This window comes from Labeo rohita, chromosome 16, assembly GCF_022985175.1.
Source record: "Labeo rohita strain BAU-BD-2019 chromosome 16, IGBB_LRoh.1.0, whole genome shotgun sequence".
Taxonomy (NCBI): domain Eukaryota; kingdom Metazoa; phylum Chordata; class Actinopteri; order Cypriniformes; family Cyprinidae; genus Labeo; species Labeo rohita.
The window spans coordinates 23,023,087-23,037,431 of NC_066884.1; the positions used below are offsets into that span (position 1 = coordinate 23,023,087).

Consider the following 14,345-nt stretch of genomic DNA (forward strand, 5'->3'; position numbering starts at 1 on the left):
ATAAATGCTGTTCCTTTGAACTTTATTGTGATTTAAAAAAAAAAAAAATGTATCACATTTTTCACATAAATATTAGGCAGCACAACTGTTTTCAACAGATGATGATAAAAAAAAAATCTTAACACCAAATATGCATATTACTGAATGAAGACAGGAGTAATGACGCTGAAAATTCAACTTTGCGATAAATATGTATTTAAGATTAAATATAAATAAATGGTCTATTTTGAACTTTCTATTCATCAAAGAATCCTGAAAACAAAAATTATCACAGTTTTTACAATACAAAAAAAATTAAAAATGCAGCCCTGGTGACCATAAGAGGCTTCTTGAGTTTTTGAAAAAGTTACTGTACTTGTTTAACAACGAGATGGCAGTGTCAAGAATGAAATGAGATGCGATATATGAAAAAAAGAAAGAAGGAAAGTGAGAAAGAAAGATAGAAGGAAAATGAGAAAGAAAAAAGGAAAGTGAGAAAGAAAGAAATAAAGAAAGAAAGTGAGAAAGAGAAAGAAGGAAAGTGAGAAAGAAAGAAAGAAAATATAGTATTCAAGAAATGTGAAAATATGATTGAATTGGGTGTATTTACAATGCATAAAATGCTGTGAAATTAGCCATAGCAAGTAAAAATGTGTTGGCCATTTTACTCCAAAAATACTACAGTTGTACAATAGAGAATGCTATTAAAGGATTAGTTCACTCCACAATTAAAATTTCCTGGTAATTTACTCACCCCTGTCTCATGCGAAATTTTAATGTCTTTCTTATTTCAGTCAAAAAGAAATTAAGGTTTTTGAAGAAAACATTCCAGGATTTTTCTCCATATAGTGGACTTCAGTGGGGATCAACGGATTGAAGGTCCAAACTGCAGGCAGCTTCAAAGTGCTCTACACAATCCCAGCCGACGAATAAGGGTCTTATCTAGCAAAACAATCTGTCATTTTCTAAACAAAAATACAAATTTATATACTTTTTAACCACAAATACTCGGTCATGCGTGATGTAGGTGGAAGTAACGACCCAGTGTTTACAAAGCGAACATGCAAATAAAGTCAAACGGCCTTTACAAAAAAGGAAAAAAAACGATGTCAGACAATTTTGAAGTTTAAGGTGGAAATGAGATGTTTTTAACCCTACCCTACCTTTTTGAACCGAAGTACACAGACGAAGAACTAACCACTCGTGACTTTTCCAACTTGATTATGTAATGTGTGAAGTCATAGACGCGCATCACAGAGCTAGTGCAAGATGAGCATTTGTGGTAAAGAAATATACAAAATTTTTATTTTGTTTTAGAAAATGACTGATTGTTTCGCTAGATAAGACACTTATTCCTTGGCTGGGATCGTGTAGAGCCATTTGAAGTTGCACTGAAACTGCAATTTGGATCTTCAACCTATTGGTGCCCATTGAAGTCCACTACGTAGAGAAAAATCATGGAATGTTTTCCTCAAAAACTTAATTTCTTTTCAACTGAAGAATTCTGGAGTGAACTAATTCTTTAAACACTACTTTGAGATGTGGCAGGCATGACAAGGAATGGTAAGAAGAATTGACAGAAATTAAAAAAAAAAAATCTTCTGTAACATATGTATATGGTGGACAAACTAATATGAAATGTGTGTTTTAACTTACTCCATTGTGAGCATGCTCACTCTTTCCAGACTGTGGTACTGTGCTCTCTCAAATGCATCTTTATACCGCTCCATCTTTAGAGCTGTCAGCCAATCACCAACTGTCGTCACAGCTGACAGGTCAGTAGGGGTTGGGCTTAAGAGTGGCTGGGTGGGACTAAGAAAGAGCAGAATATTTTAAAATGAAACAATATTACCAGTTAATATAATGTGGTAAATGTAGTTTTAAGTAACTCACCGGCTGTGTTCGGCTTTTAGGGAGGCAGGGTGGCGTATGAGACGGTCAAGGGACGAAAGGAGAGAATCAAAGCCTGGCCGGTCCTGTCTGTCTGCCTGCCAGCACTGCAGCATTAGAGAGTGAAGAGCCGGAGGACAACCGTTTGGCGCAGGTAAACGGTACTGATCAACCACTGCCTTCATCACCTACAGAGGGAGAGAGAGAGAATAAACACATTCTACAACCTTCTACAGCCTGGTTTAGTTACAGAACATAAATCTTTGGTTGCTGTAACATAACCTTGGTCAAAAATAGCGGATACCAAACATCCAAGATGACAGAATGTTGCTATGCCAGTCATCAAAGTGATTCATGTTTTGTACACAAGCACAATGATCATTTATGGGATTTACTATTATAAATACGGTTGTCACTACGGAAATGTTACAGTGTGTACATGGTCTTAGTCAAGTATTTAATGTATGAGACAGAAATACAAAAGAAGCTAGTGGACAAGTGATCTGGAGGAAAAAGGAACTGAAAAACAGAAAAGAGTTAGAAAAGAGGAATATGATGGGAAAAATATTTAGTAAGTTAGTAATGTTAGCACAGTGCAAAAGTTTTATATTACACCATTAATTTTTTGTTTTTTTTTTACTGTATTGCATAATTTGCTTCACAGTATTTTTGTTTTTAAATGTTCAAATGCTCTTTTTGCTGCAAATCAAAGTCTGGTTGACTTGGTTGATGTCTTAGAGCTCTTTATTGATTAATTCTTTGAAATCCCTTTGAAGAAAAGATTGAGAAAAGTACTTTAGTTTCCTCCAAGCAGATGAAAAATGAGGGATTTAATGTTACTCTTTTGTCAATATGTAAACACACTCATTGAGCTCCTGGCTAGGGACTAAAAACTTTAAAAGAGAAACTTTTTAAAAAAGAAAATACTGCTAAATGTCACACTCTCATCGTACAGCAGACTTAAATCCCAAGCAGTGAGCTGCACACAAACACACACACTGTACTATATTGTAGTTTGTTTATGCAAGTTAAAACATAATAAAACATTCTAATAGCTCCCTCTAGTGTACATTTGGTTCATTTAATTGCTTTGTGACTGCATGGGATTTAGTGCTCACCTCTTGGTTGCTCATGTCCCAGTATGGACGTTCTCCATATGACATAACCTCCCACATGAGTATCCCGAAACTCCAGACGTCACTCGCTGAACTAAATTTACGATGCTGGAAAGCTTCAGGAGCTGTCCATCGCACAGGGATCTTACTGCCCTGAAAGACAGAGGCAATAATTCAATCAGACGCAATGACAGCACAAATTAACAAAGATGTTGAGGGCTAAAAAAAAACCCTCAACAGATCAAGAATGAAAAGAACTGAAAATGAAATGAATTTACATATCAATTTAAATAGTGTTTTGTACATTTACAGAATATGACGCACCAGTGAAGCCGTGTAGGTGGGCATGTTGTGGTCCAGACCCCTCATTAAGCGGGAAAGTCCGAAATCAGACACCTTGCAAACCAGGTTTGAATTCACCAGAACATTCCGAGCTGCAAGATCACGATGGACAAAATTCCTTTCTGAAAGGTAACGCATTCCAGCTCCAACACCTCTCACCATGCCTACCAGCTGCAACACGCTGAACTGATCCTCGTTTTCCTTTAAAAAAAAAAAAAAAAAAACTAACTGAATTTTTCATACATGTTCATACATGAATGTAAAACATCTTGTCATTTTAAATAATATCATATTATAAAAATACATAATAATATATGTCATTTATATAAATACAAATCATTTAATTTAATTTCCTATATGTTCCTATATATTAATTTTCCTAATGTCATTTTTTCTTACATAATAATATATTTTATTCACTTAAAAATTATTTAAAAATTTAGTTGATTTTCCAGCCTTTTTTGTTTCTATGACAAAAGCATCCAGGGGGCCAACCTCCATTAATTCTGCAATAATTTGATTAAACTTTTTTCTTGTATTTATTTATTTATTTTATAATTATCATGGACAAACAGTTTCATTTACTACACACATACTGAAGCACACATGATGCTAGCGGTGTTTGCCACCTCAATATATGAGAATGTGTACACATAAACTATCTCTAGAACTGGTTTGAGAGTCATTTCATGAGTATTTTGCCATTTCTTTTGAGAAAAATCGTCATATCACAAACTGAAACTTAAAGGTCTTCACAGCAACTTGAAGAAACTGTGACAGAAATAAACTACTTAATGTAATGATACTCTTACTGCTAATAATAAAATGACTATTAAAACATTATTATTAAGGAATATTTACAAGATAAATTGTTTACCAGAGTTTATTTACAAGAAAAATGTAAATACAAAACACAGAAAATTAACAATAAATAAATAAATAGCTAGTTAATAAATTAGAGATGCTTTTGATTATTAAAATTTAATGAAACCATTAAAATGGAATTAATTGAAAATCCAGAATTTGGTGAAAATAAAACTGAATGAAAAAAAAAAAAATTCACAGGGCTTTTCATAAACTGCTGTTATTTGTGTAAGTGTCATGATTTCAATAAATTACATATACTTTTTGATTGATTTTTTATTTCATTATTATTACTATTAAAACAGAGTCTAGAAAAAAATAAAATGGAAAAAACGGAATCCAGAAAAATAAAATGGAATTTGAAAAAAAATAAAAAATAAAATAAAATGGAATTTGGGAAAAAATAAAATTGATTTTAGAGTGCCCTAAAACAGGCATCTTTTATGTCTGCAAAAATTTTAATTAACTTTCATCTGGTCCTTTTCTAAATAATATTTTAGAATATTAAAATGACATATAATACAATAAGTTGTTTCATATATATATATACATATAAATAAGAAATTAAATGTAATAAAATTCAACATCTTGCCATTTTTCTTACCCTGACAAAAAAGCCCATTCTTCATTCTCCACTTTCATCTTGTTCTTTTTAAAATCACATATAATAATATAATAATGTATAATAATTTATTTCATTTATTTTTCACCTTATTTTTCCCTAAGAGGAGGCGCAGCCATTTTTAGCTGTACAAAACAGCTTGTTTTGCTGGTTGATACTGCAAATTGGTGTGTCTTACCATGTTATTTTAACGTATTATCTTAAGTTTTATTGTTTACTGCACATTGCTATTCTTGTTGTTATTTCCCTATAGCTGCGTTGAGGAATACGGTGGATAGATGAATAATTTAATAGAATTTAACTTCATGTAATTTGTTCTCACCCTGAGAAAGGCATCCAGGGGGCCGTTCTCCATAAACTCTGTGATAATCCGTTCAGGAGGGCTGCGAGTGATCACACCTTCCAGTTTCAGTACATTGGGGTGGTCAAACTGGCCAAGGACTCCTGCCTCACTGAGAAACACATTCTTCTCACGATCTGTCACTCCCCAGCGCAAAGTCTTAACCGCAACCAACACCTCTCTACGACCTAGTGGCCTGTAGCGACCACGGGACACCTCCCCGAACTGAGCTAGAAAGAGAAATCAAATCATTAGAGTGTTTTTTTTGTCAAACTGAGGTTTGATTTATACACTTTGTGTAAAGCTATTATTATCTTGTCTCTGAATAAGCGACAAAGTTCAAAACATGTACTAACCGGCACCAATGACCTCTTCGATCTTTAGGTGAGCAGGGTCGATTTCTCGTGCAAATTCTTTGACCGCCTCACTGGGGTCTTCGTAAGTGGAGGGGTCCACGTAATATTTCACCCCGCCTGAATGAATAACAACATCCACATTGCTATTCATCCACACTGATCATCTAATGACTGGTTCTGTTACAGACACGCAAGCTTTCAGTAATACCACAAATATGTACACCACAGTCAGGACTACAAACACAAAAACTACTGACACGGCACATTTATCATCCGTTGTCAAAATAGCAAAATTCTCACAAACCCCTCTTAATTGTGGTGTATACATAGTACTTTAGTGAATCATAGTTATTACGTAATAGCAATAATTACACTGTAGTCTGAATACAGCCTACTTTAGAAGATGAAAATATAATTAAAAAAGCAAAACTGTGTTTTTTCTCTCCATTCATGCACATGTAGTGACTGTTGTAGAAATGTACACAAATATGCACTGCAGTTCACATTAGGGATCTGCGGGTCTAATGTTAGTTGGTACAGCTCCTAAGTTACCAGTCGACAATAAAAGCTATTGTCGACTACACGACAGAAAAAAAACGTGATTTTATTATTGAAATTGCCATAATTTTACAAAAACTAAACACTCTATCGGCTTGCTTTTCGTTTATCTCTGCGTGCCCACGACTTCAGTTCCTGCCGAGTGCCTTTTTTCGTAGTTCACCAGACCACGTTGATAATTTACTGAACAAAAACACATGATCTTGAGCAAGTAAAATGGGCATTGTTGTATTGTTTTATTTTTAAATGACAGCCAGCATGATGTAAGTTTTTAAAAGCTGTTTAATGCTATTCCTTGATAAACGTTTCCATTGTTTTTGACTTGTGTTCTAATAACCAGGCTGTTGATTAATTTTAGATTGTTCTGTTTTTCCCCAGCTGATTTGAATAAATAAGCTATGCAGTGGCTGACCTTGAGTGTATGCTCTTCTTTTGTTTCCTTTTTAACGTCCGTCTGAAATTAATTGATGACAACGCAAGGCAAGGAATTTGACAGTGTGATTTATAGATAAGTATTTCAAATGTAGGCTATTGTATACATGCACATACAGTCATGTGGAAAAGTTAGGACACCCTTTTGGATTCCATGGTTTTCTGTATCAGGACATAATAAATTTATCTGGTCCTTGGCAGGTCGTAAAATTTGGAAAATAAATCCTCAGATAAACGTCATCACATGACATATTACACAGTGTCATTATTTATTTAACAAAAATAAAACCAAGATGGAAAAGCCACGTGTGACAAAGTTAGGACACCCTATAATTCAACTGCCCGTAGATCCACTTTTAGCAGCAATAACTTGAAGCATTAATTTTCTGTGTGACTTTATCGGTCTCTCACATCGTTCTGGAGGAATTTGGACCACTCTTCATTTCAACGTTGCTTCAGTTTATTGAGGTTTGTGGGCATTTGCTTATGCACAGCTCTCACCACAGCATTAGAGCCAGGATGAGCTCTGGACTTGGACTGGGCTATTGCAACACCTTGACTTTTCTTTTCAGCCATTCTGTTGTAGATTTGCTGGTGTGCTTGGGATCATTATTATGTTGCATGACCCAATTTTGGCCCGACTTTAGATGTCAGACAGTTGTCCTCGCAATTGACTCTAGAATACTTTGATATACAGAGGAGTTCATGGCCAACTCAATGACTGTGAGGTGACCAGGTCCTGTGGCTACAAAACAAGTCCAAAATTACCAGCCTGGAGGGGCATGCTTGTTTTTTGATATGAGGTGTTTGTGCTGATATGCTCTTTAGGTTTTCACCAAACTTGGCGCTGTGCATTATGGCCAAACATCTCCACTTCGGTCTCGTCTGTTCAAAGGACATTATTCTAGAAGACTATTTTGTTCAGATGCAACTCTGCAGACCTAAACTGTGCTGCAATGTTTTTGTTTTTTTTAGATAGAAGAGGCTTTCTTCTGCCAAGCCTTCCAAACATGCCATTTTTGTCCCATATTTTTCTAATGGTATTGTCATGAACTTTATCATTTACCATGTTAACTGAGGGCTGTAGAGTCTGAGGTGTAGTTCTTGGGTTGTCTGCCATTTTCTCTGAGCTTTACATGGTCTGATCTTGGGGTGAATTTTCTGGGACGTCCACTCCTGGAAGGAGAGGTGTCTGTTTTAAATGTCTTCTACTTGTGAATAAACTTCAAATTGTTTGGAAATGGCCGTACTAATCCTCTCAGATTGATGGCAGCAACAGTTGCTTCTCTGAGATGATTGCTGATGTCTTACCTCCTTGGCATTGTGTTAACACACACCTGAAGGCTCCAGACCAGCAAACTGCCAAAGCTTCTGCTTTTATAGAGGCGCTCAGACTTGCTGATGATCAGTTAATCAAAGGTATTTGATTAGCAGTGCTTGACTGTTATTTACCCTCTTAATTCCAATGTTAACAGTAATAGTGTCCTAACTTTGTCACACATGGCTTTTCCATTTTGGCTTTATTTTTGTTCAGTAAAAATAATGACACAGTGCAATTTGTCATGTGTTGTTGTACATCTGAGGTTTTATTTTCAAAAATTTAAGACCATTTTTTTTTTAATGATGTCCTGATATAGTAAACCATGGAATTCAGTAGGGTGTCCTAACTTTTTCACATGACTGTACATAGGTTTTTGTCTAACCATCTTTTGGGGGTATCTTGCTTTTAGACTAGTCGACTAGTGGATATAAAACTTTAGTTTAAACAACCATCAAATTAGTCGTTGCGCACATCCCTTCACGTATAAAGCTCTCACCTCTGTTGCTGATATATCTCTGAAGTCTGTCGCTGTAAGGGCTTTCTCTTCTTTTACTAGTGTAAAAAAGATGAATAAAGACACAAAATGAAATTTATGAATGAAACTCGAATATTGCACAACAGCTGAGGTAAAGTATTTTGACGTACATACCTTCGAAACACAAACACGATGATGATCGCAATCACAACCAGTAGAAATGCTGCTCCGCCCATTATTGATCCAATCATAAGTGGCAGGCGATTTTGAATCTGCTTTGACTGTTCTTCTACAAAGTGAAAAAATGGCAACACCAAATTCAATATATTTATTATATTTATTTAATAGCATATGATTATGCATGACATGTTGTTTTCTTGGCCTACCGATTGCTAGGGTGCTGAAGTAAATGGTGTGGCTGTAGGGTCCGTAGCCTCTCTCATTCCGGGCACGGATCTGGAAGGCGTAGATGGAGCCTGGAATCAGACCTCCAACTGTCACTGTGTTGGTTTCACTGAACACGCTCATAGCACTGTCCTCATCGGACCCCTGCCAGACAAACAAAACATCGTCTCTGTGACAACAAGACACCATCTATGTACACAACAATTACACAACGTTTTATATAGATGTGAAGCGACAGTTCACCTAAAAAGAAAAATTATGGCATCATTTACCTGCCCTCATATCGTTTCCAGTGCTATTTTAGTATTTATATACCATTAGCATTTTTTGCATTTATATTTTAGATTATGTTTTAGTCATTTTGTTATGTGCCTTGGTAATTTTTATTACTTTTTTATATTTTTATTTAGAAAATTACATTATTACTTACCCTCATGTCATTTCCAGTGCTATTTCGGTATATACTATCAGCATTTTTTAATTCTAATTTTACATTAAGGTTTAGTAATTTTGTTATGTGCTTTGGCCATTTTTATTACTATTTTTTTCTATATATTTTTATGTCGAAAATTGTATCATTATTTACTCATCCTAATGTTGTTTTCAGTGTTAGTTCAGTAATTATATACTATCAGCATTTTTTACATTTTAATTTTAGATCATGTTTTAGTAATTCTGTTATGTGTTTGGTCATTTTATTACGATTTTTTTTTAAATTTTTGTTTAGAAAAATACATCATGTTGTTTCCAGTGCTTTTTCAGTAATTATATACTATCAACATTTTCTTTTTATTTTAATTTTAGATTGTTTTAGTAATTCTGTTATGTGTTTTGGTCATTTTATTACAATTTGTTTTTTACATTTTTGTTTAGAAAATTACATCATGTCGTTTCCAGTGCTTTTTCAGTATTAATATACTATCAACATTTTTTTTTTTTAATTTTAATTTTAGATTATGTTTTAGTAATTGTGTTATGTGTTTTGGTCATTTTTATTACTTTTTATATTTTTAATTAAAAAATTGCATAATTATTTGCTTACTTTCATGTTGTTTCCAGTGCTATTTCAGTTATATACTATCAGCATTTTTTAAATTTTTATTTTAATTTTAGATTATGTTTTAGCATATTTTTCTTATGTGGTTCATTTGGTGATTTTTATTACTATTTATTTTTTCCATTTTTTATTTTTTTATTTTAGACAATTAAATCATTATTTACTCACCTTCATATTATTTCCAATGCTGTTTCAGTATTTATATAATATCCACAGTTTTTAATTTTAATTTTAGATTGTTTTAGTAATTCTGTTATGTCTTTATTACTTTTTAAAAAAAAAATGTATTTAGAAAATTATATAATTTACTCACCCTCATGTTGTTTCCAGTGATATTATTTATAGTATAGTACTTGTTTTCATTTTAATTTTAGTTTACATTTTAGTAATTTTATTATGTGGTTTTGTCATTATTATTATTATTATTATTATTATTATTATATTTCTATTTAAGTATTTTTCTATTCATTTTAATTTTAGTTTTAGTAATTAAAAAACTTGTCTTAAAAATTTTTTTTTTTTTTTTTTTTTAAATTAACAATAATATTATTGGTCATTCTAGTTAGCTCACCCAAATATGAAAATTATGCATCATTTACTCACCCTCATATCAGTTATGGTGTTAGTTGAGCATTATAGTATTAATTGGTATTTCAAATTATCTTTTATCTTTACATTTTCAGTTTTTATTTTAATTTTAGTTTACATTTAGGTAATTTTGTTATGAGCTTCTGTCATTTTTTAAGTGTAGTTCAAGTGTAAGTTTTTCCATCTAATAATTATATTTTGTTTTAATTCAGCTTCATTGCAGCTTCATATGTTCATTCATATGTTCATATGTTTAACAATTTTAGCTTTAGCTAACAAGAACAACACTAGTAGCTTCAAACCCATATAACAATAAAGATTTTTAGTAATGTACTAAATCACACATTTCCATGCAATTAGTTTATTGGGTGATCGCTTCCTTTAATACTGGGGTGTCAAACTCAGTTTCCAGAGAAAATTTAGCTCCAAGTCTAATTAAACACTTGAACCAGCTAATCAAAGTCTTCACGTCTTTAAATCTAAAAGTAGGTTACCTGTTGAAGCAGGACTGTGCCTGTCCAGGAGTGGAGTTTGACAATCCTGCGTAAATATTTTGCATAAATAACACTATTGACCTTGTCGTAGTATCGGAGCTGATATTCCAGGATGTCACCGTTGGGCCGGTCGGGCTGTGGCCAGGACAGCGTGATGGAGTCGTGAACTCTGTTCAACTGGTGCAGCATGGGAACCTCAGAAGGCACTGAGACACAAACATGTAATTATAAGTGTGACCACATGGGGGCTCATCACATCATAATAAGCATCTACTATTCTACTGCTCTGAATGCTTTAGATATTCAACATCATGCTCATTATAAATGCTTTTATTTGTTAAAAACGATAATACACATGCGGATTCACATGTAGGTCTAAATAAGCCATTTGAATCATGCTTTGGTGCGTGTTTGACGCTCAGTTAGAGATTGCTGAAACCTCATCCGTGTTAATGAGGTCATGAGTTAACCATTCTCCACTCCCGCCCTCTTCCCAGCCCCCTGACCCCCTTCGTCTCAACCCATGTCTCTGTCTGTTAATCAGTCATGTGGAAGCACACGGATAGGTGACTCGATCTCCTTCAATAAGCAGAACGGAAAGCTTAAATAACGATAAAGTTATGTAAACTAGTCATATACAGGTCTGCAGAATCCATCCGAGCTACTAAAGATAGAAAACAGAGAGAGAAGGGGACATCTGAATTGCGCCTTTTGTTTCCAAAGTTTCTGTGGGCTGCCACATTGATTATCCTCCCTCCATTCTTCATCTCCTTCCTTCCCTCTTGTTGCTTTCTTGACCATTATATGAAATGACAGCATATCGTGACCCAAAGCCACCTGGGTCCAGATAGCAGATGAAGAAAAATTATGAACAGAAGAGAGAGACGGATGGAAAGACTGACCGTGGGGAGAGGAAATGGAAAGACAGGGTGAAGGATGTCTAGACATAGCCATGGAAGGAGACAGACGAAGAAGGACAGCAAATAGTTTGGCGCACACACGTTACGGACAGTCGCATTATACAATTGCTTTTTTTCTTACCTGATTGGCTGGTGGTGAAGTTGATGCTGGCAAACTGAGGTGGAAAAGGGCTCAGCGCTGACACTTCATTTATTGCTTGAACCTGTAAAATCATACAAAGCTCATATTGCAGCTTCATGCACATAAGCTGCATTAAGGCATTATAATGAGCATCGCGTGGCAGCATATGGGAGACCAAGGCTGAAAATTTCTCAGGGTAGGTTTATTTTTGTAGGTCAGTTCCTGAATGGGAACTACTGTTCAAAATTTGGGGTTGGTAAGATGTTTTTGAAAAATGCTCAAAAAAGCTGCATAAATACAGTAAAAACGGTAATATTGTGAAAAATAAAAACAATGTAAAATGAGTATTTTCTATTTTAGTATATTTTAAAATGGAATTTATACCTGTGATGCAAACCTGAATTTTCAGCAGCAATTACTTTAGTCTTCAGTATCACATAATCATTCAGAAACCATATAATATGCAGATTTTCTGCACAAGACACATTTATTATTATCATCAATAGTGAAAACAGTTTTTGTGGAAACCAACACAAGATTCCCTGATGAATAGAAAATTAAAAAGGACAGCATTTATGTAAAACAGAAATCTTTTGTAATAATGTAATTTGTAACATGTAACATTTGTAAATTTATATATATGTGAATTACATGATTACATATTATTTACAAAATAGCATTTTATTTTTTAATTAATTAATTCATCATTAAATAATTATTCATCATTTACTGATTCTCCTTAATTCATATTTTTCATCTTTTACATTTTCCTTTCTGAAACAACAGTTGTTAATTCTTTGCAGATGATCATGTTATATTATTACAATTTATTACAGCTGCAAATATTTATTACAATAATAAAATAATATTTCTAAAATATATTACAATAGCTATTATTGTAGTTTATTATAAAAAAATCGTACGGAACCCAAACTCTTGAATAGTAGTGTGCCATATATATAATTCCATATATATATATATATATATATATATATATATATATATATATGTATATATATATACAGTGGGTACGGAAAGTATTCAGACTTAAATTTTTCACTCTTTGTTATATTGCAGCCATTTGCTAAAATCATTTAAGTTCATTTTTTTCCCCTCATTAATGTACACACAGCACCCCATATTGACAGAAAAACACAGAATTGTTGACATTTTTGCAGATTTATTAAAAAAGAAAAACTGAAATATCACATGTTCCTAAGTATTCAGACCCTTTGCTGTGACACTCATATATTTAACTCAGGTGCTGTCCATTTCTTCTGATCATCCTTGAGATGGTTCTACACCTTCATTTGAGTCCAGCTGTGTTTGATTATACTGATTAGACTTGATTAGGAAAGCCACACACCTGTCTATATAAGACCTTACAGCTCACAGTGCGTGTCAGAGCAAATGAGAATCATGAGGTCAAAGGAACTGCCTGAAGAGCTCAGAGACAGAACTGTGGCAAGGCACAGATCTGGCCAAGGTTACAAAAAAAATTCTGCTGCACTTAAGGTTCCTAAAAGCACAGTGGCCTCCATAATCCTTAAATGGAAGATGTTTGGGATGACCAGAACCCTTCCTAGAGCTGGCCGTCCGGCCAAACTGAGCTATTGGGGGAGAAGAGCCTTGGTGAGAGAGGTAAAGAAGAACCCAAAGATCACTGTGGCTGAGCTCCAGAGATGCAGTCGGGAGATGGGAGAAAGTTGTAGAAAGTCAACCATCACTGCAGCCCTCCACCAGTCAGGGCTTTATGGCAGAGTGGCCTGACGGAAGCCTCTCCTCAGTGCAAGACACATAAAAAAACACCTGAAAGACTCCAAGATGGTGAGAAATAAGATTCTCTGGTCTGATGAGACCAAGATAGAACTTTTTGGCCTTAATTCTAAGCGGTATGTGTGGAGAAAACCAGGCACTGCTCATCACCTGTCCAGTACAGTCCCAACAGTGAAGCATGGTGGTGGCAGCATCATGCTGTGGGGGTGTTTTTCAGCTGCAGGGACAGGAAGACTGGTTGCAATCGAGGGAAAGATGAATGCGGCCAAGTACAGGGATATCCTGGACAAAGTCCTTCTCCAGAGTGCTCAGGACCTCAGACTGGGCCGAAGGTTTACAAGACAATGACCCTAAGCACACAGCTAAAATAACGAAGGAGTGGCTTCACAACAACTCCGTGACTGTATTTGAATGGCCCAGCCAGAGCCCTGACTTAAACCCAATTGAGCATCTCTGGAGAGACCTAAAAATGGCTGTCCACCAACGTTTACCATCCAACCTGACAGAACTGGAGAGGATCTGCAAGGAGGAATGGCAGAGGATCCCCAAATCCAGGTGTGAAAAACTTATTGCATCTTTCCCAAAAAGACTCATGGCTGTATTAGATCAAAAGGGTGCTTCTACTAAATACTGAGCAAAGGGTCTGAATACTTAGGACCATGTGATTATTTCAGTTTTTCTTTTTTAATA

The 14,345-nt window shown here is 34.7% G+C and overlaps 1 protein-coding gene across 1 annotated transcript in view; it reads right to left on the minus strand.

Annotated features, from left to right (window-relative positions):
* ephb6 (eph receptor B6) overlaps positions 1–14,345 on the minus strand; it is a 67,961-nt gene that overhangs the window by 2,163 nt on the left and 51,453 nt on the right. The window contains 11 exon segments of the mRNA XM_051132239.1: positions 1,636–1,791; positions 1,873–2,057; positions 2,988–3,137; positions 3,309–3,527; positions 5,135–5,382; positions 5,509–5,625; positions 8,316–8,371; positions 8,469–8,583; positions 8,681–8,843; positions 10,920–11,044; positions 11,880–11,961. Coding sequence (XP_050988196.1) covers positions 1,636–1,791; positions 1,873–2,057; positions 2,988–3,137; positions 3,309–3,527; positions 5,135–5,382; positions 5,509–5,625; positions 8,316–8,371; positions 8,469–8,583; positions 8,681–8,843; positions 10,920–11,044; positions 11,880–11,961 — 1,616 coding nt within the window.